Consider the following 23,973-nt stretch of genomic DNA (forward strand, 5'->3'; position numbering starts at 1 on the left):
GCTTTCATTTTGATTGTCGTCCTCAGCTTCTACTCTTATGTCATCTACATATATTACGTTGCAATTGTGTTATATAGATGAATGTGTCGCATAAAGATGCTAACAAAGTGTATTTATCAAACAAAATTACTAGCAATTAAAATGATAGTCCTCTCGTAAAATAATTGTGTTACTAAAAGAGAAACAATGAGAATATAGTGTTACCTGACTGGCTATCCGCTGAAAATCTCACAATCACACGGGTTGGGGACTCCGTGTTGTGCGGATCTCTAACCGTAGTCACCTACGGCTAGGAGCTCACATGTATCGAGCCCTCAAGCACACGAAATGAAGCCTCATACGCCGCCATCTACGCAACCATCTGCTCAGTAACCTGCGCGGTCACCGCCGCAGTAATCTCCTCCCTTTGCTGGGCCAATATCGCATCCATCTGCGACCTGTGCTGCTCCAACTCAGCTTCAATTGCTCTTTCAAGTTCAGTACGCAAGACCATCGAGTCTCCAGGGTTCTGTGACTGTGCTTGAGACAATGTATAATAGAAGTGGATGTTGTCGCGCACAGGTAAAATATTCTAACTAACCCCTTGAACACGACCCGCATATTCAAGCTTATTGTCGTGCGCTTGGACGTATGGGTCGTTCGTTACCCACCAAATCGTACCTGGGGCCCATCCACCAATTTCACAGGGTCAGTTTCTAATAGCTCCTCTATTCGTGCATGTGCGTTACATTACACACGATCGTTGTTATCTAAGTATTAATCCTAAATAAGTTAATACAAAGATAAAAATGCAGGACAAGGTGTAAGGAGCATACAACTCTCTCCGCGAGCTCTGGATTTGGGCATCTACCATCTTTATTTTTATTAGTCTTGATGTAAGCTTTCGCTCGCGTAGGAGCCCTGGCCGAAGTAATTACCTGCAAAAATTCAAAGCATAAATTGAACGTTCGTATATATATTACTCGGATTATAACATATACATATGGTAAATGACAAACGAACTTCCTCATGTGACACCCTTGCGAAGCTCTTCGAGCCGGTGCAGTGTGGTGTTTTATTCAGTGCTTGTATGTCTCTCATATGCTTAGCATAGTCTTACGAACACAACATGTAAACGTTATTAATAGCTGAGGCATCTAACAATTACAATTAATGAAACTATACAAATAAAATTAAACTCGTAACCTACTTGATAATCGGGATCACACTATCTCTCCATCAATTTTTCCACGTCTGTGGGGTTGTACTTTTCAATGGTTTGCCTCATCCTCGCCCCCACGGTCGCAGGAGTATCGCCACGTTTAATGTTGAGTTTACTCTTTAACTTGTGTCTCCTAAGCTTCAACTTCTCGCCCATGTCTCTAAACGCGTCCTTTTTTATTGCCGCCATATCTGACCCAGGCAAGATGTAGAAGTGCTTCTGCATTAGTTAAACATTGAGAAATTATGACCCATACATTATATTTTCAACATCAGTTAATCGTTTTACAAAATGAAATGTAAATGCTACATATCATAAATTAAGAACATCTAATCTACACATACCATCAATGCGTTCCATATATCCTCCTTCGTATTTTTTGGTATATTCTTCCAGTCGTCGGATATCCTCACAAAGGCCCTGCTCTTATCAATCTTACCCGTCATCAGTCTAAATTTTCCCCCGCTTTTTCCTACAGGCTACCACACTCCATTATGCTCCAACACGATCCTTTTCTCCTCGTGGATGTCCCACAACCATTGCGAGTCATTTACGGTCAACACTTCAAATTTATCGTCACCATCTGCATTGATGTTTAACACACAAAATTATTCATATATTATTAAGATTTATGAACTAACTACATGTACCATCATGCGTAAATATATACATATTTATTGTTCTGACTAGCATACATACATACCTATCGTCCGAACCTGGTCAATAGCCAATACTGGCCAAACAGGGTCATCGGGCTACTGACCGTGCGCGTCACCTGTCGCATCATCCAAGGAATCGGGGGCCTGTGTCTCACTCTCATCTACATGTGCGCTACTGTATGGCCGCTGATTGAAATAGCCGTGCGGTAATAAACCTAATTGGGTCAATGAGACCAGCGGGGATGGCATAGGCAGGGATTCGTCCAAGTCGCGAGGAGTAGGCTCATATCGATACCCTAGCTATGTAAGGCTGTCGAACGGGATGGGTCAGGGAAAGATGGGTCTAGCTCAATCGAAGAGCAGGGAATATCTTCAATGTTGAAGATATAATCGTGTCTCGTAGGTGTCTACCCTTCCACATGCTCTGGAAGTACCGGTTGATAACATGGTTGCTGGCTCACAAGCATAGCAACGTCCTGTGTCTCACTGTTAGGAAAGACGTACGGTCTCGACCCCTGTCCACCCATAGTACACGACTTAGAAGATTGTGCCCTCCGTCCTCTTGACTTCCCCTGAGTATTCATATCAACCAGCGAAATACATCACACACCCAATTAGTTATGTGTACAATGAAAGAAATATGACACCCAATTATATATTGAACAATTGACAATCAATATACAAATAAATAACAACAAACCAATCAATGTACAATAGTTAAATTTTATGGAATCAGATACGCTTCGATTGGTGCTAAGTTAAGGACGTATTCGGGATCAATATGCGGATCAAACTGGTGATTATTTTATTTAATAGGAGTGGCTCACTCTCGTGATAGTTGGCATGATCATCAAGAGGCCCTTGACCCTGACCAACATCGTAGATTTTTCTAGGTTTAGTCCTCACAGCACAAACTCAATCTGGGTTCCTTTCATCTTCGACGTAAAAAACTTGTTCCACATGAAAAATTAGCACATACGACTCATCACTAATTAGCTTCCCCTATGGACAAGGTTTTTGAAGTTGACAAGCGTTAGTCCATACTCGTCCACCTTGTATCCCCTATCCCTTGTTTTGTCCACCCAATCACATTTGAACATAACGTACTTCGTCCTGTCGTAATACTCCACCTCAAGTATTTAGTTAGCTTCCTGTGGTATATTTCACCATCAACAGTCGGCACGCACAGGCCACCATTCCAAGACCTCTTTCCACATCACGTGCAAGAGAGTGAAAGAACTTGTCGTTGACCATATATCTGTTATATTGGATTGCTGAGATCATCGGCCTTCTACAATGTATTATTAGTTTGTCAACCATTTCCTTCCTGCGTCGATCGTCCGAACGATCGACCTGCAAGTCATATACAATGATGAAGCGTAGTTAGTGTTGTGATGGAATAGGAATTATAAGGAAATATTTTTGAATTTATTAGGCAAACATGACATTAGTCTTACGTATTCATAGTTCCAGTCTTAAAATTGCTCAAAATGTTGGGTTTCCAACTAATCGTCCGTCGCGGCTCCCTATTGGATGCTTGCCTAATCGTATCTCTGTGCATCCTACAATTTGAAATTAAATCCATTGATTAGAATTCACAACTAATGGTGTTAGATGATGATATGAACATGCATATCTTTATTACACGATACTCATGTCTGCAATTGGAGGAACTCGTTGGAGTTAAACATAATATAACGGTGAATCTATGTCAGTCTAAGTCGGTCGGGGACAACTCGTGTTCCCACCCCTTTAGACCCATCCTGGTTCCTTTGCGGTCTATTGTGAAATGTCGGTTCGTTCTCTAAATATATCGAGAAGAATGTCACTAACTCAGTTACTATGTAGCCCTCCGCAGTGCAGCCCTTAGGAGTTGCTTTATTGCGTACATTATATTTGAACCCCCCAAGGCTCTTACATATCAAAAGCAGTCAATCATTGCATTTAGTAATTGTTTTTAAATAAATATGGCGAAAAATTTTCTATGTTAATTTTTTTTTACGTGAAATTTTACCTCTCTCCCGGATACATCTACCTATACTGTACCAGTCTATCAAGTCAGCATTCACGGACGAGATGCATAACAACGTGAACCATGCTAGTGAAAAAACAGAGGGGGAATACATGTTCCATCTTGCACAGAGGGATACAGGCGTCATCCTTAAGTCGGTTTATATCATCTTGTGTCAACGCCGTTGAACATATGCCCCTAAAGAATACAGACATCTCAACCAGAGGTCTAACCACGTTACCTATCAATGATCCACACAATGCAATTGGAAGAAGCTGTTGCATCAATACATAACTGTCATGACTCTTCAAACCCGATATCGTCTGGTCTTTAAGTCGTACACATCGAGAAATGTTCGAGCCATATCCGTCTGGCACCCTTACATTTCGAAACACTTTTAGGAAACCAGTTTTATCCTTGTTTGACATCATGTGGCAAGCTGGGGGCGAATAGATTTTTCCATCCATGATAGTAAACGGATGAAGTGTATGTCTAAAACCCGCTTCTTGCAAGTCTTTACATGCTTTAAGATTGTTCTTCGTTTTCCTTTTAATGTCCAGTATTATGCCAAGTATGTTGTCCATCACATTTTTCTCTATGTGCATGACATCAAGGTTGTGTCGCAATAAATTATTTTTCCAGTACGGCAACCTAAAGAAATACTTTTTTTCTTCTAGAATACACTAGTAGTCGCTGGTTGTCGTTTCTTAGGAGCCCTCTTCTGCTTCGTTTGTGATTTATCAAATGGACTTCGACTTACCGGCGCTCTCATCCCCAAATATCATCCCCTCTAACTGTCTTAGGATTTCATTTCCATTTGGCACATCGGGGGCATAGTCTACTTCTTGGTTACCATCAAACGTTCTTTTGTTACGCCTCCAAGGATGATCCATGGTCAAGTATCGCCAATACCCCATAAAGCAAAATTTGTTTGTGTTTTAACCACCTAGACCTTGTTGCATGCATACAGCAAGGACTTGCATTTTCATCCCTAGTAGGCCGCCCTGACAAGTTTGCGTATGCCGAGAAGTCATTAATTGTCCACATCAACTGTGCTAGGAGAATAAAACTCTTTTTAATAGAGACATCAAATGTTCGTACCCCTACATTCCATAGTTTCTATAATTCCTCAATTAAGGTCTGCAGGTAGACATTTATATCCATTCCAGGTGATCTTGGCCCTGGAATAATCAGGGATAATATGAAGACGTTTTTTTCATGCACATCCAAAGCAGCAAGTTGTACAATACAAGCATTACAGGCCAAGTACTCTGGGATGCGCTAATGTTCCTAAAAGGATTAAATCCATCCGAGATTAGGCCAAGTCTTACGTTCTTGTTGTCTAATGAAAACTTCGGATATAAATTATCGAATGACTTCCATGCTTCACCGTCGGTCAGGATGCCCCAATACGCCATCCTTTATGCGGCCGACTAAATGCCACCTCATATAAGGAGAGGTATGCTACGACATAAACAACCTCTGTAGTCGTGGTATGACTTGAAACCACCGTACGTCTCTTACTCGACGATATGGGGTGGCCATCCTAGTCTAAATGAATTTTGTCCTTCCACTTAGATTCTCCACATTTAACACATGAATCTAACTCCTTATTGCCCTTACAGAACAACATACAATCATTACAACAAGCCGGGATCTTCTCATACCCGAGTCCCATGTCCCTTAAAAATTGTTTGGCCTCATACGTATTAACTGGCAAAGCTCCATCATCTGGAAGCAACAATTGATTGATGAACTCGAGGAAACACGAGAATATCATTTTACTAACTCCACCCACACACTTCAAATTGTACAGATGTACAGTAGCACTCAGCTTGCTATGTTTGGTCTTATCATGAAGTGGCTTGTCTGCCTTTTTAACCAATTTCTTATACTTCCGTATGTCTTCTCCATCGGCTTCGTCATGCATAATGTGTTCTTCCTCACCATGCATCTCAACCCGAGGCTCATTGTTGTCATCGTTGACTTCGTGCATGCCGAATGCCTCACGCAACATGGCGTGCATATTTCCACATTGCTCTGTGCTTGCACCCGCATCTGCAGCAGAACGAGTCGAATTAGAGCCTTCAACGGGAGCTCGTACAGGCCTCTCGCGATGATAAATCCAGTCTCTGTATTGGGGCCACACTCCTTTTCCCCTCTGTCAAGTGGTCGTATACCAAACCTGGAGGGTGTCTCTTGTTAAGGTGGCACATCCTACAGGGGCACACAATAAGTCTGTCTAGAGTGTCACAGTTCCTAACTGCGAAGTCTACAAATGATCTACACCTGTCTTTGTGTTCCTTCGTACCCCTAGACTTCGTCATCCAGCTCTTGTCCATAGCATTACTACATACATTAGAAACATAAATATGTAAGAATTACCCTCCACTTAAACATAAATGCATTGATATTCTTTTACTTTTTATCTTAAAAAGGAATGCTCAAAACTAGGTTAATTACTTGTTTTTTGTTTATATGTTTTTTTTTTTTTTAATTATTATTAGCCATAGATTAGTTGTTTATAAGTATTTTGTTTATGTAATTTACAATATAACTTACAAAAGTGATGAAAGTTTAATAGGGTTTAGTGAAGTTTCTTTTTAAAAATATTTCAATTAGAATTTGGATCATAGGCATAACATGATTAACCTAAATAATTTTGTTCATAATCTTTGATTAATCATGTTAATTATGCTATTGCTAACCAATGCGAGAATATGGAGATGGTTGCTAAGTGTATAAAACAAATTGAAAAGCATTTGTTACAGGGACCCTAAATAAAATTAATCTAGCTAGCTACTGTAGCTAGGTTTGTTGTATTTTTGCATACAATATATTGTTTATTTTGTTTTTGTTAACCATTTATATATATAATCAGGTTTGTAAAACATACACAAAATAAATTATCTAGCCAATTTCAAACTAATTACATAATAAAAAAAATAGATATATTTTGCATGCATGTTCATATTTAACAATCCTACGTATGTACCTATCATACCAACATGGGACCCTAAAAATCATATATTTCAAACAAATTAATAAGTTAAGTAGCTAACAAAAAATGATAATTAAATCATATATACACTACAGAAAAGCTTAATCAATATATATATATATATATATATATATATATATATATATATATATATATATATATATATATATAACAAAATATGGAGATCGATTGAACCTGGCAATGGCAATAATAGAGGAGACAGTATACCTGAGGAGAGAAGATCGATAGAGATGCTGAGGGTATGCCGGCCGGAGTTCTGCCAGAGGGAGAGAGAGTGACGGAGAGAGTGATCCTGGGTGACGGAGGAGAGAGTGAGTGAGAGAGAGCTGTTGGGCCGGAGAAGAAAAAAAGAGAGGAAGAGGAATTGCGTGCAGCGGGAGAAGGGGAAAAAAGAGGGGGAAGGGAAAAAAAGAAAAGAGAAGAAGAAAGCTGGGTGGGCGCTGCCGCATGGCAATTTGTAGTGACATGACATACGTGGTACGTTACTAATTGGTAACGTACTACAGTGGCACGTTACTAATTTGTAACATGCCACAGTGGCACATTACTAATATAGTAACGTACCACAGTGGCACGTTACTATATTTGTAAATAGTAAGCCGAGTCCTTGTTATTGCGATCGAGCACTACCGAGTCTCTATTATTGTGATCGAGCGCAAGCGTTGTGAAGAAAACTTTTGGTAACGCGTCATATTCACACATTACCAAATGGTAACGTGTCATCTACAGACGTTACAAAATTGTAACATATCAAGTTAACACGTTACAATTTAGTAACTTCTCAACTTGACACGTTACCAAAATGGCAACGTGTCAATTTGACACGTTACCAAAATGGCAACGTGTCAATTTGACACGTTACCAATTTATAATGTGTCAAGATGACACATTACCAAACAGTATCGCATGAAGATGGCACGTTACAATTTGATAACGTGTCCTACTGACACATTACCAAAAGATGACGTGTCAATTTAACACGTCATCTTTTGGTAACGGGGTAGGCTTAATGCGTCAGCAAATGGTGACATGTTGAAATTGACATGTTACCAAAAAAATCTCGTATCATGTTAAAAATTGGCACGTCACAATATGGTGACGTGGCAATAATTACTGAACAGCAGTGACGTAACTAAAGCCCCTTTTTTTTGTAGTGATTGATGTTGCCTTTTGATTCATATACTATACTTTCATATTCCTTAACCTCCCATTATGATTCTATATCTATAAAAGGGAGTATTGAGTAATATGTAAAAACCAAAATAATAGAGAAAAATCATACATAGTTCCTGAAGAAGTTAGTTTCACATATTGCAATCTCTTTATTTTGTTTTGTTATTTTCTTTGATTTTACAATATGTTATCAGCACGAAGCTCTAGTCAATTGTTGTGTTCTTTTAATCTTCAACATCAAAAGCTATCCGTGAGGTATTCTCAATTCATTGTAAGTTTCTTTAACATTTAGTAATCTTATTATCTATTTTGTTAATTACATTCTAACATATGCTTAGAAATTTTTAATGTTTTAAGAATCATATTATAACATATGCATATTATGATCCGTGTGAGATTTATATGAACTAAAATGTTATCATACTAAAGCTATGAATATGATGTCTTATATCTTATATTTGAAAATTTTTGGTTTGCGTATAATATCACTTAATTTTAAATAATGTTTATTTATTTAATTCTTGATATATTTTTGTATAGATAATGTCAAATCTTACAAAACTTGAGTTTGTCGCTCTTGACGTTTATGGCAATAATTACTTATCTTGAATCCTTGATCCTAAGATCCATCTTGAAGATATGAATCTTGGAAATCTTATTAAGGACAATAATCAAGCATCCCAGCAGGATCGCGCTGAAGCAATGATTTTTTTTTTGCCATCATCTGCATGAAGAATTAAAAATGAGTACCTTACGGTAAAGGATCCCTTGACCTTGTGGAATAATTTAAGAGAGAGATACAAGAACCAAAAGATAGTTATCCTCCCAAAATCTCTTTATGGTTGGATACACCTGAGGTTGCAAGATTTCAAGAGTGTTAGTGACTATAACTCCGCACTCTTTAAAATTATCCCACAATTAAAATTGTGTGGAGAAAAAGTCTCTGATGTGGATATGTTAGAAAAAACATATGCCACATTTCATGCCTCGAATGTGTTCCTGCAGCAGCAATATCAAGAGCATAATTTCACAAGATATTCTAAACTAATATCTTGTCTTCTAGTGGCTGAGCAAGACAACGAGCTATTAATAAAAAATCATCAATCTCGTCCAATGGGTTCTACACCATTTCCTGAAGCAAATGGAACCTCATTTCATGGTAATAAAGGAAACCGTGGTCGTGGTAGAAAAAATTATAGAGGTTAAGGGGAACGTACTCATAATTCTTACAAAAGAAATTATCCATACCACCAGAAGTGGAACCACACTGAGGCGAAACAAAATGAAAATAAAGGTTTACAGAATAAATCTACAGAGAACTATGAAGATAAATGTTACAGATGTGGTATGAAAAGACATTGGTCACGTACCTATCGTACGCCTAAACATTTGGTAGACCTAAATCAAGCCTCCATAAAAGACAAAGAAAAGATGATTGAAATAAATTTTGCTAATCACAGTTATCATGTGGATTATCTAGTTTTTCTTGATACTCTGAATGGACAGGATAACACTCATCTTGATGTTTCTGATTTCTTTATAAACTCTATCACAAAAATTGATCTTTTGATTGGTGATGAATTTAATATATATTTTGTTTATATATGGAGGCATATGTCATATTGATGGAATGATTAATTCCAAGGTGATTGGTAAAGATTTGTGTTTAGCAGCCAATTGTATAACGCACACAATTCCTAGAGATAAGAAATATTTTCAATACTTGATATTAAACAAAGCTAGTGTCAATATAATATTCGGTTCATCAAACCTAATCGAAGGCTCTGGAAGAGCGAAATCATATTGGCAAAAAGAACAAAATTTTATATTGACGATGCCTTGTATTCTTCTAAATCTATAAGAAATTTAATTAGTTTTAAGGATATTCGTCTAAATGGTTATCATGTTGAAACTAGTAATGACGGCAATGACGAATATCTTATATTACTTTAATAATTTCAGGCCAGAAGTTCATATTGGAAAAACTGTCTGCTTTCTCTTTTAGGTTGTATTATATAACAATGAAAACATTTGAATCACATATTGTAATGCGCCAGAAGTGCTCTAATCCAAAGATGTTTATGCTTTAGCATGATCCTCTTGGACATTCGGAAACAATTATGATGCGTCGAATAATTGAGAACTCTCATGGGCATCCCTTAAAGAACCCGAAAATTCTTTTACCAAGTGATTCTCTTTGTGCTGCATGTTCTCAAGGTAGACTTTTTATCAAACCATCCAATTCTAAGGTAATTATTGAATCTCCATCATTTTTACAAAGAATTGAAGGAGATATATGTGGGCCGATTCACCCTCCATGTGGGCCATTTAGATATTTTATGGTTTTAATAGATGTATCAACTAGGTGGTCACATGTTTGCTTGCTTTCTACTCGTAATGTTGCATTTGCTAGACTTCTTGCTCAAATAATTATATTACAAACACAATTTCCTGATTATCCAATTCAATATATTCGGATGGATAATACGGGTGAATTTACATCTCAAGCATTTTATGACTTTTGTATGTCAATTGGAATTAATGTTGAACATCTTGTTGCTCATACTCATACTCAAAATGGTTTATCTGAATCATTTATTAAACGACTTTAGTTAATTGCTCGACATTTGCTTATGAAAACAAAATTACATGTTTTTGCTTGGGGACATGTAATATTACATGTTGCATCATTAGTTCGGATCAAACCAACAACTTACCAAAAATAATCTCTTTTGCAACTTGCATTTGGTCAACCACCAAATATTTTTCATTTTCATATTTTTGGTTTTGCTGTATATATTCCAATTACGCCACCTCAACACACGATGGGACCTCAATGTAGACTTAGAATTTATGTTGGTTTTGATTCTTCTTCTATCATTAAATACCTTAAGCCTTTAACTAGTGATATTTTTAAAGCACGTTTTGAAGATTGTCATTTTGATGAAAACATATTCTCATCACTAGGGAGAGAAAAGTCGTTGCCAAAAGCACGACAATAAATTACTTGGAATAATTCGACGTTATCTCATTTTGATCCTTGTACAAATCAATGTAAACTAGAAGTTTAGAGGATCATTCATTTTCAGAGTATTGCAGATTAATTGCCGGATGCATTTACTGACAACAAGAAAATAGTTAAGTCTCACATTCCACTGGCTAATACTCCAGCTAAGATAGAAGTCCCTGTAGGACAATTAATTAATATAATAGTAAATGAGTTTAAGGCACGCCTGAAGTGTCGAAGACCCAATTCCCCGAAATAGAAAAGCACAAAGGAAATTCAATCGGCGCTCCTGAAGAGGCCTTACCCACAAAACATGCAACGAAAATTGATCCATCCAAACATTTTGTACAAAATTCTCCTGGAAAGGAATTCCTCGAAGAGGAACCTCTTGAAGAGGAATTTCCTAAAGAGTTACCCTCTAAAGAAGAACATGTACCTGAAAATAATGAGATCTCAATAAATTATGTAAGTATAGGAGAAATATTGGATAGAAACAAAATTGTTGCCGATAACATATTTTCATTTAAAGTTGCATTTGACATTGCCTGAAGTAATAATAATATTGAATCACAACCGTCGAAGAATGTCGACCTAGAAATGATTAGCCAATGTGGAAGGATGCAATTTAGGCAGAATTGAACTCACTAGCAAAACGTGAAGTATTTGGACCTGTAGTTCAAACACCTGAAGGCGTATCGCTTGTTGGATACAAGTGGGTATTTGTACGAAAACGTAATGAGAAAAATGAAATTGTGAGATACAAAGCAAGACTTGTTGCACAAGGTTTTCTGCGGAAACCTGGTATTGATTATGAAGAAACATATTCCCTTATAGTGGATGCAATTACATTTAAATTTTTGATTAGCGTGGAAGTTACAAAAAGTTTAGATATGCGTTTAATGGATACGGTTATAGCATATTTATATGGATCACTTGATAATAATATATACATGAAAATCCCTGAAGGATACAAAATGCCTGAAGCATATAATTCCAAATCCCGAACTATTTATTCTATCAAGCTACAAAGATCTTTATACGGGTTAAAACAATCCGGACGCATGTGGTACAATTGTCTTAGTGAATATCTATTGAAAGAAGGATTTGAGAATATTTCAATTTGTCCATGCATTTTCATTAAGAAATTAGAATATGGATTTGCTATCAATGCAGTTTATGTAGAAGATTTAAATCTTGTTGAGACTCCAGAAGAGCTCATAAAAACTGCCACTTATTTAAAAAATGAGTTTAAGATGAAAGATCTTGGAATGACAAAACTTTGTCTTGGCTTACAAAATGAACATTTTTCAAATGGAATTCTTTTTTATCAGTCAACATACACAGAAAAAGTCCTGAAGCACTTTTACATGGTGAAAGTTCATCCTTTGAGCACTCCAATGGTTGTTCGATCACTTGATGTGAAAAAAGACCATTTTCGTCCTCGAGAAGATGATGAAGAAATTCTTGGTCCTGAAGTACCATATCTTAGTGCAATTGGTGCTCGGATGTATCTTGCAAATTGCACACGACCTGATATAGCATTTTCAATTAATTTACTAGCAAGATATTTGCACCAACTCGAAGGCATTGGAACAGGGTCAAATATGTTGAACGTTATTTTCGTTGAACAACTGACATGAAATTATTTTATTCAAGAGGTTCAAATTCACAATTAGTTGGATATGTAGATGCGAGTTTTCTTTCTGATCCACATAAAGGTAGATTTCAAATAGGATATCTATTTACATCTGGAAGTACTGCTATTTTATGGAGATCTGTCAAGCAAACACTTGTTGCTACTTCTTCGAATCACTCAGAGATTATTGCAATTCATGAAGAAAGTCGAGAATGCATATGGCTAAAATCAGCAATTCAACACATTTGAGAAAAATGTGGTTTATCCACAATCAAAGATAGCCCGACAATATTATATGAAGATAATGCTGCTTGTATCACACAAATCAAAGGAGGATATATGAAAGGTAATAGAACCAATCACATTTCACTGAAGTTCTTTTATACACATGAGCTCTAGAAGAGTGATGATATTGATATTAAGCAGATACGATCAAGTGACAATTTGTCAGATTTATTTACCAAAACATTACAAACTGCAACATTTAAGAAGTTGGTAAATAACATTGGAATGCGCCGACTCAAGCATCTTCCATCATAAAGAATTGAAGCTTTTCGTGCTAATGAGTGAGAATAAAATGATTATGCTAATTGTACTCTTTTTCCTTCGCTAAGGTTTTTTCCACTGGGTTTTCCTTTATAAGGTTTTAATGAGGCAGTCCTAAAGCATACGAAGGCACACAAAAATATTGTCTTCTTTTTCCCTCGCCACAGTTTTTTTTTTTTTTTTTTTTTTTTTCACTGGGTTTTCCTTGGCAAAGTTTTAAGGAGGCATATTCTTAGTATATGGTCATCTAAGGGAGAGTGTTATGAATGCATTCATGCATTTGGTGGATGACCATTTAGTTTCATCTCTTGGAATTGTACACATTCATGTGATCTTTTAGAATTCCTATAACATTCATGTAATCTTTTGATTCATGTACTACCATTTCATATTCCTTAACCTCCCATTATGATTCCATATCTATAAAAGTGAGTATTGAGTAGAATGTAAAAAACACAATAATAGAGAAAAATCATACATAATTCTTGAATAACTAGTTTCACATATTGTAATCTCTTTATTTTGTCTTGTTATTTTCTTTGATTTTGCAACATAAAATTCAATTAGTAATGTGTGAATGTTCACAAGTCGCTAATTTAATTTTGAAGAAGAAAGAAAAATTAAAATTCAATTAGTGATGTGTCACTATTCACATGTCACTAATTAGTGACACATGGATATTAACACGTCACTATTTTTATTTTTATTTTTTAGTGACGTTTTGCTCTTTGACACGTCATCATTTGGTGATGTTTTAAAAAATAGGGTACTGTAGAATCCTAAATTTTTTGTAATGGTCACTCGTAATTAGGGGTGTCAAGGCGGTTAGTAGGTTTCACTAACCGCAACCGCTAACCGCCTAGCGGTTAACGGTTAGCGGTTAACCACCGGTTAGCGATTAGTGAAATAGATAACCGCCCGCTAACCGCTTTTTCAAAATTGGATTTTTTTTTTGGCTTCTTGGGCGTTTTTGGGCTTTTTAGGCCTTTTTGGGCTTCTTTTTTTTGGGTTTTTTGGGCGTTTTTGGTCTTCTTTTTTTACCCTCTTTACATTTACTTGTACTTTAAAAAAATTTCCTTAAATATTAAATCATAACCGGTTAACTTTTTCTTTTTTCTTTTTCTTTGTTTTTTTAGAAAAAAAACATATATATATATATAAAAATCAACACAACATATAAAAAAAAGTTCAGAATTCAGACAACTATCACAACATATAATGATAATACATTAATACTTAAATTGTGTTTATAAGTAACACATTAGTCATTGTTTAATTCAATGTCAATTACTTAATTTGATATTATACGAATCATATCATCATTGTACATTAATAATATGATTCACTTGAAGTCTTGAATAAAGTATTTGAATTGTCATTGAATCATATGATTAAGTATTGATATTATACATTTATATTATTCATATGCATATGTAGACTTATATAGACTTATAACATATATAGACTTATAAATTTATAACATACATTGGAAATAAGTCTCTAGATATTTAATTGTTGTATTAGTATGAATTGGTATACTTATGAGTTACGTCATATTATATATGTATAATTTGTTATTATATAATCAAATGATTTAATGATCAATTGATCTTGTGATATAATCATATAAATTATAGTGATAATATATTAATACTCAAATTGTGATTTAATTATTTTTTAAAAAATTGTGATTTAAGGATCAAGTGATTATGTTATATGTATAAATATTTTTATAATTATAATTATAAAAATATATTATATAAAAAGGAGGTTAGCGGTTACGGTTAGTAAACTCAATAACAGCTAGGCGGTTAGGCGGTTAGGCGGTTAGCGGTTAATACGGTTAAGCGGTTATAGCGGTTAGCGGGCGGCTAAAAAACCGCCCGCATTGACACCCCTACACTCGTTTATTAAACATTTCATGAGAAAATAATTATTATTTCATTACTGCTCTAGGCTCCAACTCTCTTGTTTTTGACAATAAATTGCTTAAACTTGTGTCTATTCATCTTTTTAGCCCCTTGTTAAAAAATAAATAAAAAATTCTGCTCAGACTAAAAACCTTGTTGCGAGGTATACTTTAGCCCCTGCCCATTAAACCTTCTGGCTCGGTCCCTAACACTCTATAGGATACTATTTCTAAGGAGCCCTTCACTTTAAAAGTGGAGAACACTCCAAAATTAGGTATCATCATTATCGCTCTCTTCCTAAATTTCTCTATTCAATTTTTTATTTTTTATGATTTAAGCAATAGAGTGTTCTCGTTCTTTTGAAAACCGATGAGTCTTTGGTAATAATATTTCTTGTTTTGCAAGAGCTTAGTCGTCGGATTCTGCCGCTAAATACTGCATTAAAATACATGAAGGGTAATCTTAATACATCTGCCAAAATGTTTCTAAGAAAAATTATCTACTTTTGGGTTGATTTGTGTTGTGATAGCAAAGACGACATAGAGATAATTCATGATCGATGCTTTCAAATTTTTTATGTTGTTGATGGAAATTATTTTTAATTAATAAATAATATGATCTAATCAAAACCAAATGATTAATTAAACATTAGAAAATGCACTTAAGGGGTCGAATGGGAGTTGAGATGAGATTTGAGGGGTATTTTTGTCTTTTCACTTTTTGGTGGGACAAAAATACCTCTCTAATATAATTAACTAGATATTCTCCGGTTCAAATGAACTGGAGATGATTCTAATTGTTTATGTATCATTTTACAAAGTAATTCTACATGATCTACTAGAGTCCCTCTAGCGTCCATCTCTGCAAAATTGGCACACCACGTTCGGCCTTTAAAAAAAAAAAAAATTCAGATTTGTGTGAGGCATTAGAAACGAGTTTAAGATGATCGGATCCCTTTAGGGTGATAGAATCTCTAAATGGTTAACCTTCTACTTCTAGGTTTTAGTTTTGATTCCTGAAACGGGTTTTGAGGCTAGTGGGTGGAGGCTCGGCATCAGTGGTCCAGCTCGACGGTAGTGGTGACACGCCTGTGAGGGTTAACCTTCCACCTCTAGATTTTAATTTTGAATCTAGAAGCGGGTTTTGAGGCTAGTGGGTGGAGGCTCGGCATCAGTGGTCTAGCTCGGCGGTGGTGGTGGCACGCCGGTGGGGTTTTCTCCGGGAACATATCTGCTCGTCGATGGTGCTTCTTGCTGGTGGGTGGCAACTGTTGGAGGGGGGGAGAAAGATGGAGATGGAGTGTGGAGGAAGGGATTTGACGAACTTGATCGTCGGAGCTGGAGATGGGTCGCCTGAGCTAGAGATGGCGAGGTACCTAGTCGCCGGAGATGGACATGGACATGGACGAACCTGGTGGCCATGGTAGCTGGTTGTCAACGATAGCTCGTGGGTGGCTTTTGAGGCGGCGGTTGGTTGGGAGAGAGAGGAGATGGAGATGGAGATGGAGAGAGGAGTAAAAGATTTGGGGGAATGGTTTGTTTTTTTATTTTTTGGAGAATGAATGTTTTCTTTCCATTAAAACACGAATCTGAATATTTTTCTTTTTCTTTTTTAAAAGGCCTAACGTGGCGTGGCTGACTAGACCACGCCACGTCTGCAGAGATGGACTCTGTAGGGACTTAGTAGGCCGCCTAAAACTATTCTATTTTACATACCAAAATATAATAATTTTTAATATTTTTATTTATTTATTTTATGAAATGGATATGTTTTTTTTCTTATGTAATGTATGGGCAAATAAGAGAAGATTGGAGTAAATTATTGGGACAGCTTGTGAGGCATTAAACGACAGTTTTGTGACGTGGATAAGATTTATTTGTTGGTATTCAACATGGTAAGTTGTGTAAAGCGGACCATAGAATCCCAAAGGTTAATCTACGGTTGTTGCAAATATCCGCAAATCGGTCAAACCGAGACACGTCACCCGAGGCCTGGTTTTGTTCTGTCAATGAAGCGTGGCCACTGCGCCACGTAGCCTATTCATACCTGCAAAAGCGAATATTTATAGGCCACGTGTCATTGGGGAGGAGTAGGACAGCTAATTTCAGAAAGGCCCGTTAGTGGGTCCCAAACAAAGCATGATGATCCGATGCGTTGTGGCGAACTCACCAAAGGACAAGGGATAAGGACGGAGGGATTTATTCTCTGCTCTTCGCGTGTAAATAATCCTTCACTCCTGGCTGTCCGATCAATCGCCATCCTCCTCTTAGAAACCAAGCGAACAGTCGAGGTTCCTTTTAGCATTTTTCATTCTTTTTCCACTTTTGAGTTTGTTTCAGACTCGTAGGACCTGTTTGGTCTTGTTTAAAAAGAATAAAAGGAAAAAGGAAACAGCTCTTGAAAATCTGTTTTCTTGTCATAAATGTCTTTGGAAGGCTGGGACTGAAAGAGCGTTAACGCGGAAGATTGTGAATTGTGATCGCTGAGCGAAGCTTCATAAATAAAGCTACCAGATTTGTGGTTTCCTTTGCCCCCCGCCAACTGGGATGAGATTTTTTGGCTCTTTTCTAACTATCTAGATCCAAGGAGTACAGAATTTTCCAACCCACCCCCACAAAAAAATGGATTTGCATTTTCAGCAGCTGGTAATTTTCTTGAACTGTTTTTGAATTATTTGTTTACTTTCTTTTTTCAATTTTGCTATTTTCTGAGCAGTGCAAGTGTGACAATCTGTAGTGGAAAGTTTGGTAGAAAAAAAAAAAAATCAGTATTTCTTAGGTGTATATGATCTGAATCTATTCCATTCCTTTTTATCTGGATGGCAAGAAACTTGGAGGTTTATCTTTTTCTTTGTTTTGATTCACTTCTCCAAGCTTATCTTGGAAGAAATCTTGTTGCCCTTTTCTTGTCGCCAATTGGTTTCTGTGGAATCTCTCTTACACGCTATCTGAAAGTGGTACTCGACCCAAAACTCAAACCTTTGTTTTGTAGCCTTCTTTCTGAGTAAATTTTGTTGGGTTGCTTTATCAAAGAGGGGATTTCACTTTAATGGGTTTTTCTTTTATGTGGGCATAGTGAAAGATATAGAGCTTTGATTAGCGACGATTGTTGCAGGACTAGAAAACATGGTGTCCAGATCGTATTCAAATCTTTTGGAGCTTGCCTCCGGCGAGTCTCCATCATTTGGCCGCATGAGTCGGCGAATTCCGCGTATTATGACGGTCGCCGGCTTGATATCCGATATAGATGATGACCCGGCGGAGAGTGTTTGCTCCGATCCTTCTTCGTCTTCGGCCCAGCGAGACCGTATCATAATAGTGGCTAATCAGCTCCCTCTAAGAGCTCAGAGGAAAACAGATGGCAGTAAGGGTTGGATTTTCAGTTGGGATGAGAATTCCCTTCTTCTTCAATTGAAAGATGGTATAGGAGATGATGATATTGAGGTTATTTATGTGGGCTGTCTGAAGGAAGATATTCACCCAAACGAACAAGACGAGGTTTCCCAAATACTCCTTGAGACCTTTAAATGTGTCCCAACCTTTCTCCCACCGGATCTTTTTAGCCGGTACTATCATGGGTTTTGCAAGCAGCAATTGTGGCCATTGTTTCATTACATGTTGCCCCTATCGCCCGACCTTGGTGGTAGGTTTAACCGGTCGTTATGGCAAGCATATGTGTCGGTTAATAAGATTTTCGCAGATAGGATTATGGAAGTGATCAATCCCGAAGATGATTATGTGTGGGTACACGATTATCACCTGATGGTGTTACCGACTTTCTTGAGGAAAAGGTTCAATAGGGTAAAACTTGGGTTTTTCCTCCATAGTCCATTCCCTTCATCAGAGATTTATAAGACACTGCCTATTAGGGAAGAGCTTCTTCGGGCCCTTCTGAATTCAGATTTGATTGGGTTCCATACTTTTGATTATGCCCGGCATTTCCTATCCTGTTGTAGTCGGATGCTTGGTCTTACATATGAGTCCAAGCGCGGATATATAGGCCTTGAGTATTATGGTCGGACGGTTAGCATTAAAATTCTTCCAGTTGGTATACATATGGGCCAGCTGCAGTCTGTTTTGAGTCACACAGAGACTGAAGTGAAGGTTGCTGAGCTTCTCAAGCAGTATTGTGATCAGGGTAGGATAATGTTACTTGGGGTGGATGACATGGATATATTTAAAGGTATAAGTTTGAAGCTTTTGGCCATGGAGCAGCTTCTTAGGCAGCACCCAGAGTGGCAGGGGAAAGTAGTGCTTGTACAGATAGCCCTTCCAGCTAGGGGTAGAGGAAAAGATGTGAAAGAAGTTCAGGCTGAGACTTCATCAACTGTGAAGCGGATTAATGAAACCTTTGGAAGACCTGGATATGACCCTGTTGTCTTGATCGATGAGCCACTTACGTTTTATGAGAGAATTGCATATTATGTGGTTGCTGAGTGTTGTTTGGTCACAGCAGTGAGGGATGGGATGAATCTCATACCATACGAATACATAATCAGTCGCCAAGGGAATGCGAAATTAGACAAGTTACTGGGTTTGGAGCCAACCACCCCCAAGAAGAGTATGTTAGTTGTCTCTGAGTTCATTGGGTGCTCGCCATCTTTGAGTGGAGCAATTCGAGTGAACCCCTGGAATATTGATGCTGTTGCAGATGCAATGGACTCTGCCATTGAGTTGGCTGAGCCAGAAAAACAGCTCCGGCATGAGAAACATTATAGATATGTCAGTACCCATGATGTTGGGTATTGGGCTCGTAGTTTCCTTCAAGATTTGGAGAGGACATGTCGGGAGCACGTGAGGCGGAGGTGCTGGGGTATAGGATTTGGATTGAGTTTTAGAGTTGTGGCACTTGATCCAAACTTCAGGAAGCTCTCGATGGAACACATAGTTTCTGCTTACAAAAGGACTACAACAAGGGCAATTCTTTTAGACTATGATGGTACACTAATGCCTCAGGCTTCCATAGATAAGAGCCCAACCTTGAAGTCAATTGATATTCTAAATAGTCTGTGTAGAGATACAAACAACATGGTTTTCATTGTTAGTGCTAGAAGCCGAAAGACTCTTTCTGAATGGTTTTCTCCCTGTGAAAAGCTGGGAATTGCAGCTGAGCATGGCTACTTCCTAAGGTAAACTATTTAAATTTTAAACTTGATTCATGTTTTTTAGTTCATTGAAATAGCATGTAATTAATCTGTTTTCAGGCTGAAGAGAGATGCAGAATGGGAAACATGCGTACCTGTTGCAGACTGTAGTTGGAAGCAGATTGCAGAGCCAGTGATGAAACTGTACACTGAAACAACTGATGGGTCCACCATTGAAGACAAGGAAACTTCTCTTGTTTGGTCTTATGAGGATGCAGATCCAGATTTTGGGTCGTGCCAAGCTAAGGAACTTCTTGATCATCTTGAAAGTGTGCTTGCCAATGAACCAGTTACAGTCAAGAGTGGGCAAAATACTGTGGAGGTTAAGCCACAGGTCTGAATCATATTTACCTAATCAAGTTTTAGTTTTATATCATTCTTCAATCCAAGGTGCAATATGAGAGCTGTCTTTGAAATTTACATTTTGTGTCAGCCAAATCTAAATTTAGATGTCATTCATGGAGTGCCGCTTGTGCAAGTTGAGTCTGACTAAAACTTGGCCCGAGCCCAAATCCCAATGGTTAAACAAATCCTTTTGTCTTTTTATCATTGCCTAGTCAAATGTGGTATAAGCTGGGGCTGGTTTGCATTAGTTTGGTATTGATTTTGAGGAGTGAGGGGGAAGGCTTCTTTTTTTGTTGTACGTTGTGAACATTGGAATAAGATCCTCTCAATTTCAAATGAAAGTGGTAGTATCTATTTCATGTCCAGAATTTAAAGTTAGTGTATCTAACAGTGTAGATGATTCCACATTATTTAAAATTTTTTAAAGATGTCTCAACATTGATTTTGTATAGACCGTTAGATGCATCAACCTTGTCCGTGAACTTTGTCCTTTGCCAATATATTTGTCGCAATATCATCTATTAAAGAATGATATTTTTAACGGATGTAATCTTGTAACAATTTTGTGTGAGTGGAGGATTAATTTTCAAAATACATAATTTACATAAACCATGATAAATTGAAATCAAGAAATGTTAGGGCCTTTCTGCTATGCATGCAGTGTATAGATCAGCCATGCAGTGGTAATTATTCACAGTATCACGACTTTCTTTAGTCGTCTTACTCATCATAATTTGTCTGTGTATAAGCATGCAGTATATAGATCAGCCATGCCGTTTTTTATGTTGAGAATTGTAAACATCTTTCTTGTGAATCAATCCCTATGTTTTGCCTTAAATTTTTTGTGTTTGTTTTTGGAGATGAGTTTTGTTTAGAATTTCAAAACTTGACTTGTTCAAATTAAATATCACTGACATTCCCTTATATGCATGCATATGCAGGGTGTAAGCAAGGGACTTGTGGCCAAGCGTCTACTTTCCATGATGCAAGAGAAGGGAAAGTCTCCAGATTTTGTTGTGTGCATAGGAGATGACCGATCTGATGAAGACATGTTTGAGGTAATCACTAGTTCCATGGCAGGCCCATCCATTGCTCCCAGGGCTGAAGTTTTTGCATGCACGGTTGGTAAAAAACCCAGTAAGGCCAAGTATTATCTTGATGACACGGGGGAAATTGTTAGGTTGATGCAGGGTTTGGCTTCTGTTTCTGCACAAACAGTTTCCGGCCACGTTTAAGCAAAGATAATGGGAAAGATCTGCGTTTTTGTTTGTAATTGTGACAATGTGGGCTGAGTGGCGTACTTCCACATCATCTTCTTTTGTTGTGTTGCTTTTCTTTCATTTTGTATATTATTATCTAAGCGTTACAAAGAGCAGCTGTGCCACCAGATGCTCTGTTTGTTCTCCACGTAGTGAAGCTGTAAATATGTTTCTGCCATGAAATATGAGCACTCTTTTTAGCATGCAGTTGGTAATATGCTCTGTACACTAGGAAGCATTATGTAGGACATGGTGATTTGGCATGATTATTGGCATTTCTTGATTCTCTTAAGAAATGATTGATGTTAATAATTTGTTCATATTTTTTTAATATTTTTTTTATAAATTTAATAAATCAACTATTAGATTTATGGGGTTTATCATCGCTTACGTAAAATTTACGTAAATTTATAAATTTAATAATTAATTTTAAAGATAAGATGAAAAAAATATGGACAAAATATTTGAATTTTTCTTTATTTTTTGACATTTTATGACACAGCTAGCAAGCCTAATGTCAGCAAAAGTGGCTACTGTTCTGCAAAATGGCCAGGCTGCCAGGTATGATGGCTTGGTGGGGATACTCAGCAAGCTGTTTGAAGTTGAGTTGATTGTGAAGTTTTTGTCTTTTGGCTATTCTTTAGAGATAAGAGTTTTACAGCTAAAATCGAGCACATGATAAATAGAAACAATAAATTAAATCATGAGAAAATATGTTTGTGTGATTTCTAATTTTTCGTTTTACGTGAGAAATATGTCATTTTTGTGTAGATTTTCTTCCTCTTTATGAGAGCTGTGATGAATTTTATACGTCATACCCAATAATGGGCTTTCATGTCTGCCAACTGCCAAGTCATAGTTGATAAGCCGTGTCCACCAATGCTAGCCATCCACATCCCATAATGACGTTTCATAGGAACAACGAACAACATGCATGCATGTGCATGATGTATGTCTAGGTAGATTTAAGAGAGAGACAAGTCAGTCAAAGTGAGAGAACAAATCTCTGACCCCAAATTTGAGAATCCTTCCAAACCCTAAAATTATAAATTCTTAAGTAACTGGATTTTGTTAGGATTTCAAAAAAAGGGTATTTAAGTTGCTGCTCAAAACTTGGAATTACTGCTGAATTGCATTTTTGTGAATTTCGGTATTAGGGTTAAATACTCTTTTGGTACATATAGTTTGTAGGTTTATGAAATAGTTATCATAGTTTTCAAGTGTCAATTATACTATTTGGTTTTTCAGACTTATTTTTTACTACCTCGGTTAATGTTTCATAAAAAATATTAACGACTATTTTGCCACATGTACATATGATCATATCATTGACTATAAAATCGCACCATGTGTACACCACACCATCCAATACTTGATATGTTAGGATTACTTGTCAAATTAGTATTTGACATATTAATTAAATATAATATGTTAAAATTATACCCTTATGTTAAAAAGAATCTAAAAAAACAAAAAAACTAGCCAGCTCTCCTCCCACGGCTGGTCAAGGGGTCCCATGGTTAGCATGTAGATTCACCCCTCATGTTGTGGAGGCTCCGCAACCTCTCTGAGGGTTGGGTTGCAGGGCCTTTACAACCCCCTTGTAGAGGTCATGGAGCTCCAATGAACCCATATGGGAGTGGTTAGTCATGGAGCCTTTGTGACCGCTTAGAAAGTTACAAATTTTGCACAAGTTTGTAGAGTTCTACGTCTCTTATGTGAGGGCATGCAAAGGCACAACTTTTGCAACCACTCGCGGAGGCTCTACGACCCACCCCACATAAAGCGGATCATGGAACTCCATGACCCCTCGCAAAGGTTGCGCCTCCATGAAGGGTCGCGGTGGCATGACCTACATGAGGGAATGATCCCTCACAACAGTCATGCCTATGTGATGGTTCATGGAGACTTAATGTGTAACATCTTGTGAAAATCAATTAACTGGTAATTAACTTCATAATTTGCCTCCCAGCCTTATCCCTTACAGAATAAGACTCAGAGATCATAACATCTTCGAAGAGAGACTACAACGGAAGGCTTTTAACCACATGACAGATATAA

The 23,973-nt window shown here is 37.2% G+C and overlaps 1 protein-coding gene across 1 annotated transcript; it reads left to right on the plus strand.

Annotated features, from left to right (window-relative positions):
* Positions 1–17,432: 17,432 nt before the first annotated feature.
* LOC132176996 (alpha,alpha-trehalose-phosphate synthase [UDP-forming] 6) lies at positions 17,433–22,115 on the plus strand. The gene is made up of 4 exons (XM_059589170.2): positions 17,433–17,810; positions 18,280–20,293; positions 20,369–20,642; positions 21,595–22,115. Exons 2-4 carry the CDS (start codon positions 18,291–18,293, stop codon positions 21,886–21,888), a joined length of 2,571 nt encoding a protein of 856 aa, XP_059445153.2. The 5' UTR covers positions 17,433–17,810; positions 18,280–18,290; the 3' UTR covers positions 21,889–22,115.
* The last annotated feature ends 1,858 nt before the right edge of the window (positions 22,116–23,973 follow it).

The sequence above is a fragment of the Corylus avellana genome, chromosome 4 (assembly GCF_965113065.1).
Source record: "Corylus avellana chromosome 4, dhCorAvel1.hap1.2, whole genome shotgun sequence".
NCBI lineage: Eukaryota > Viridiplantae > Streptophyta > Magnoliopsida > Fagales > Betulaceae > Corylus > Corylus avellana.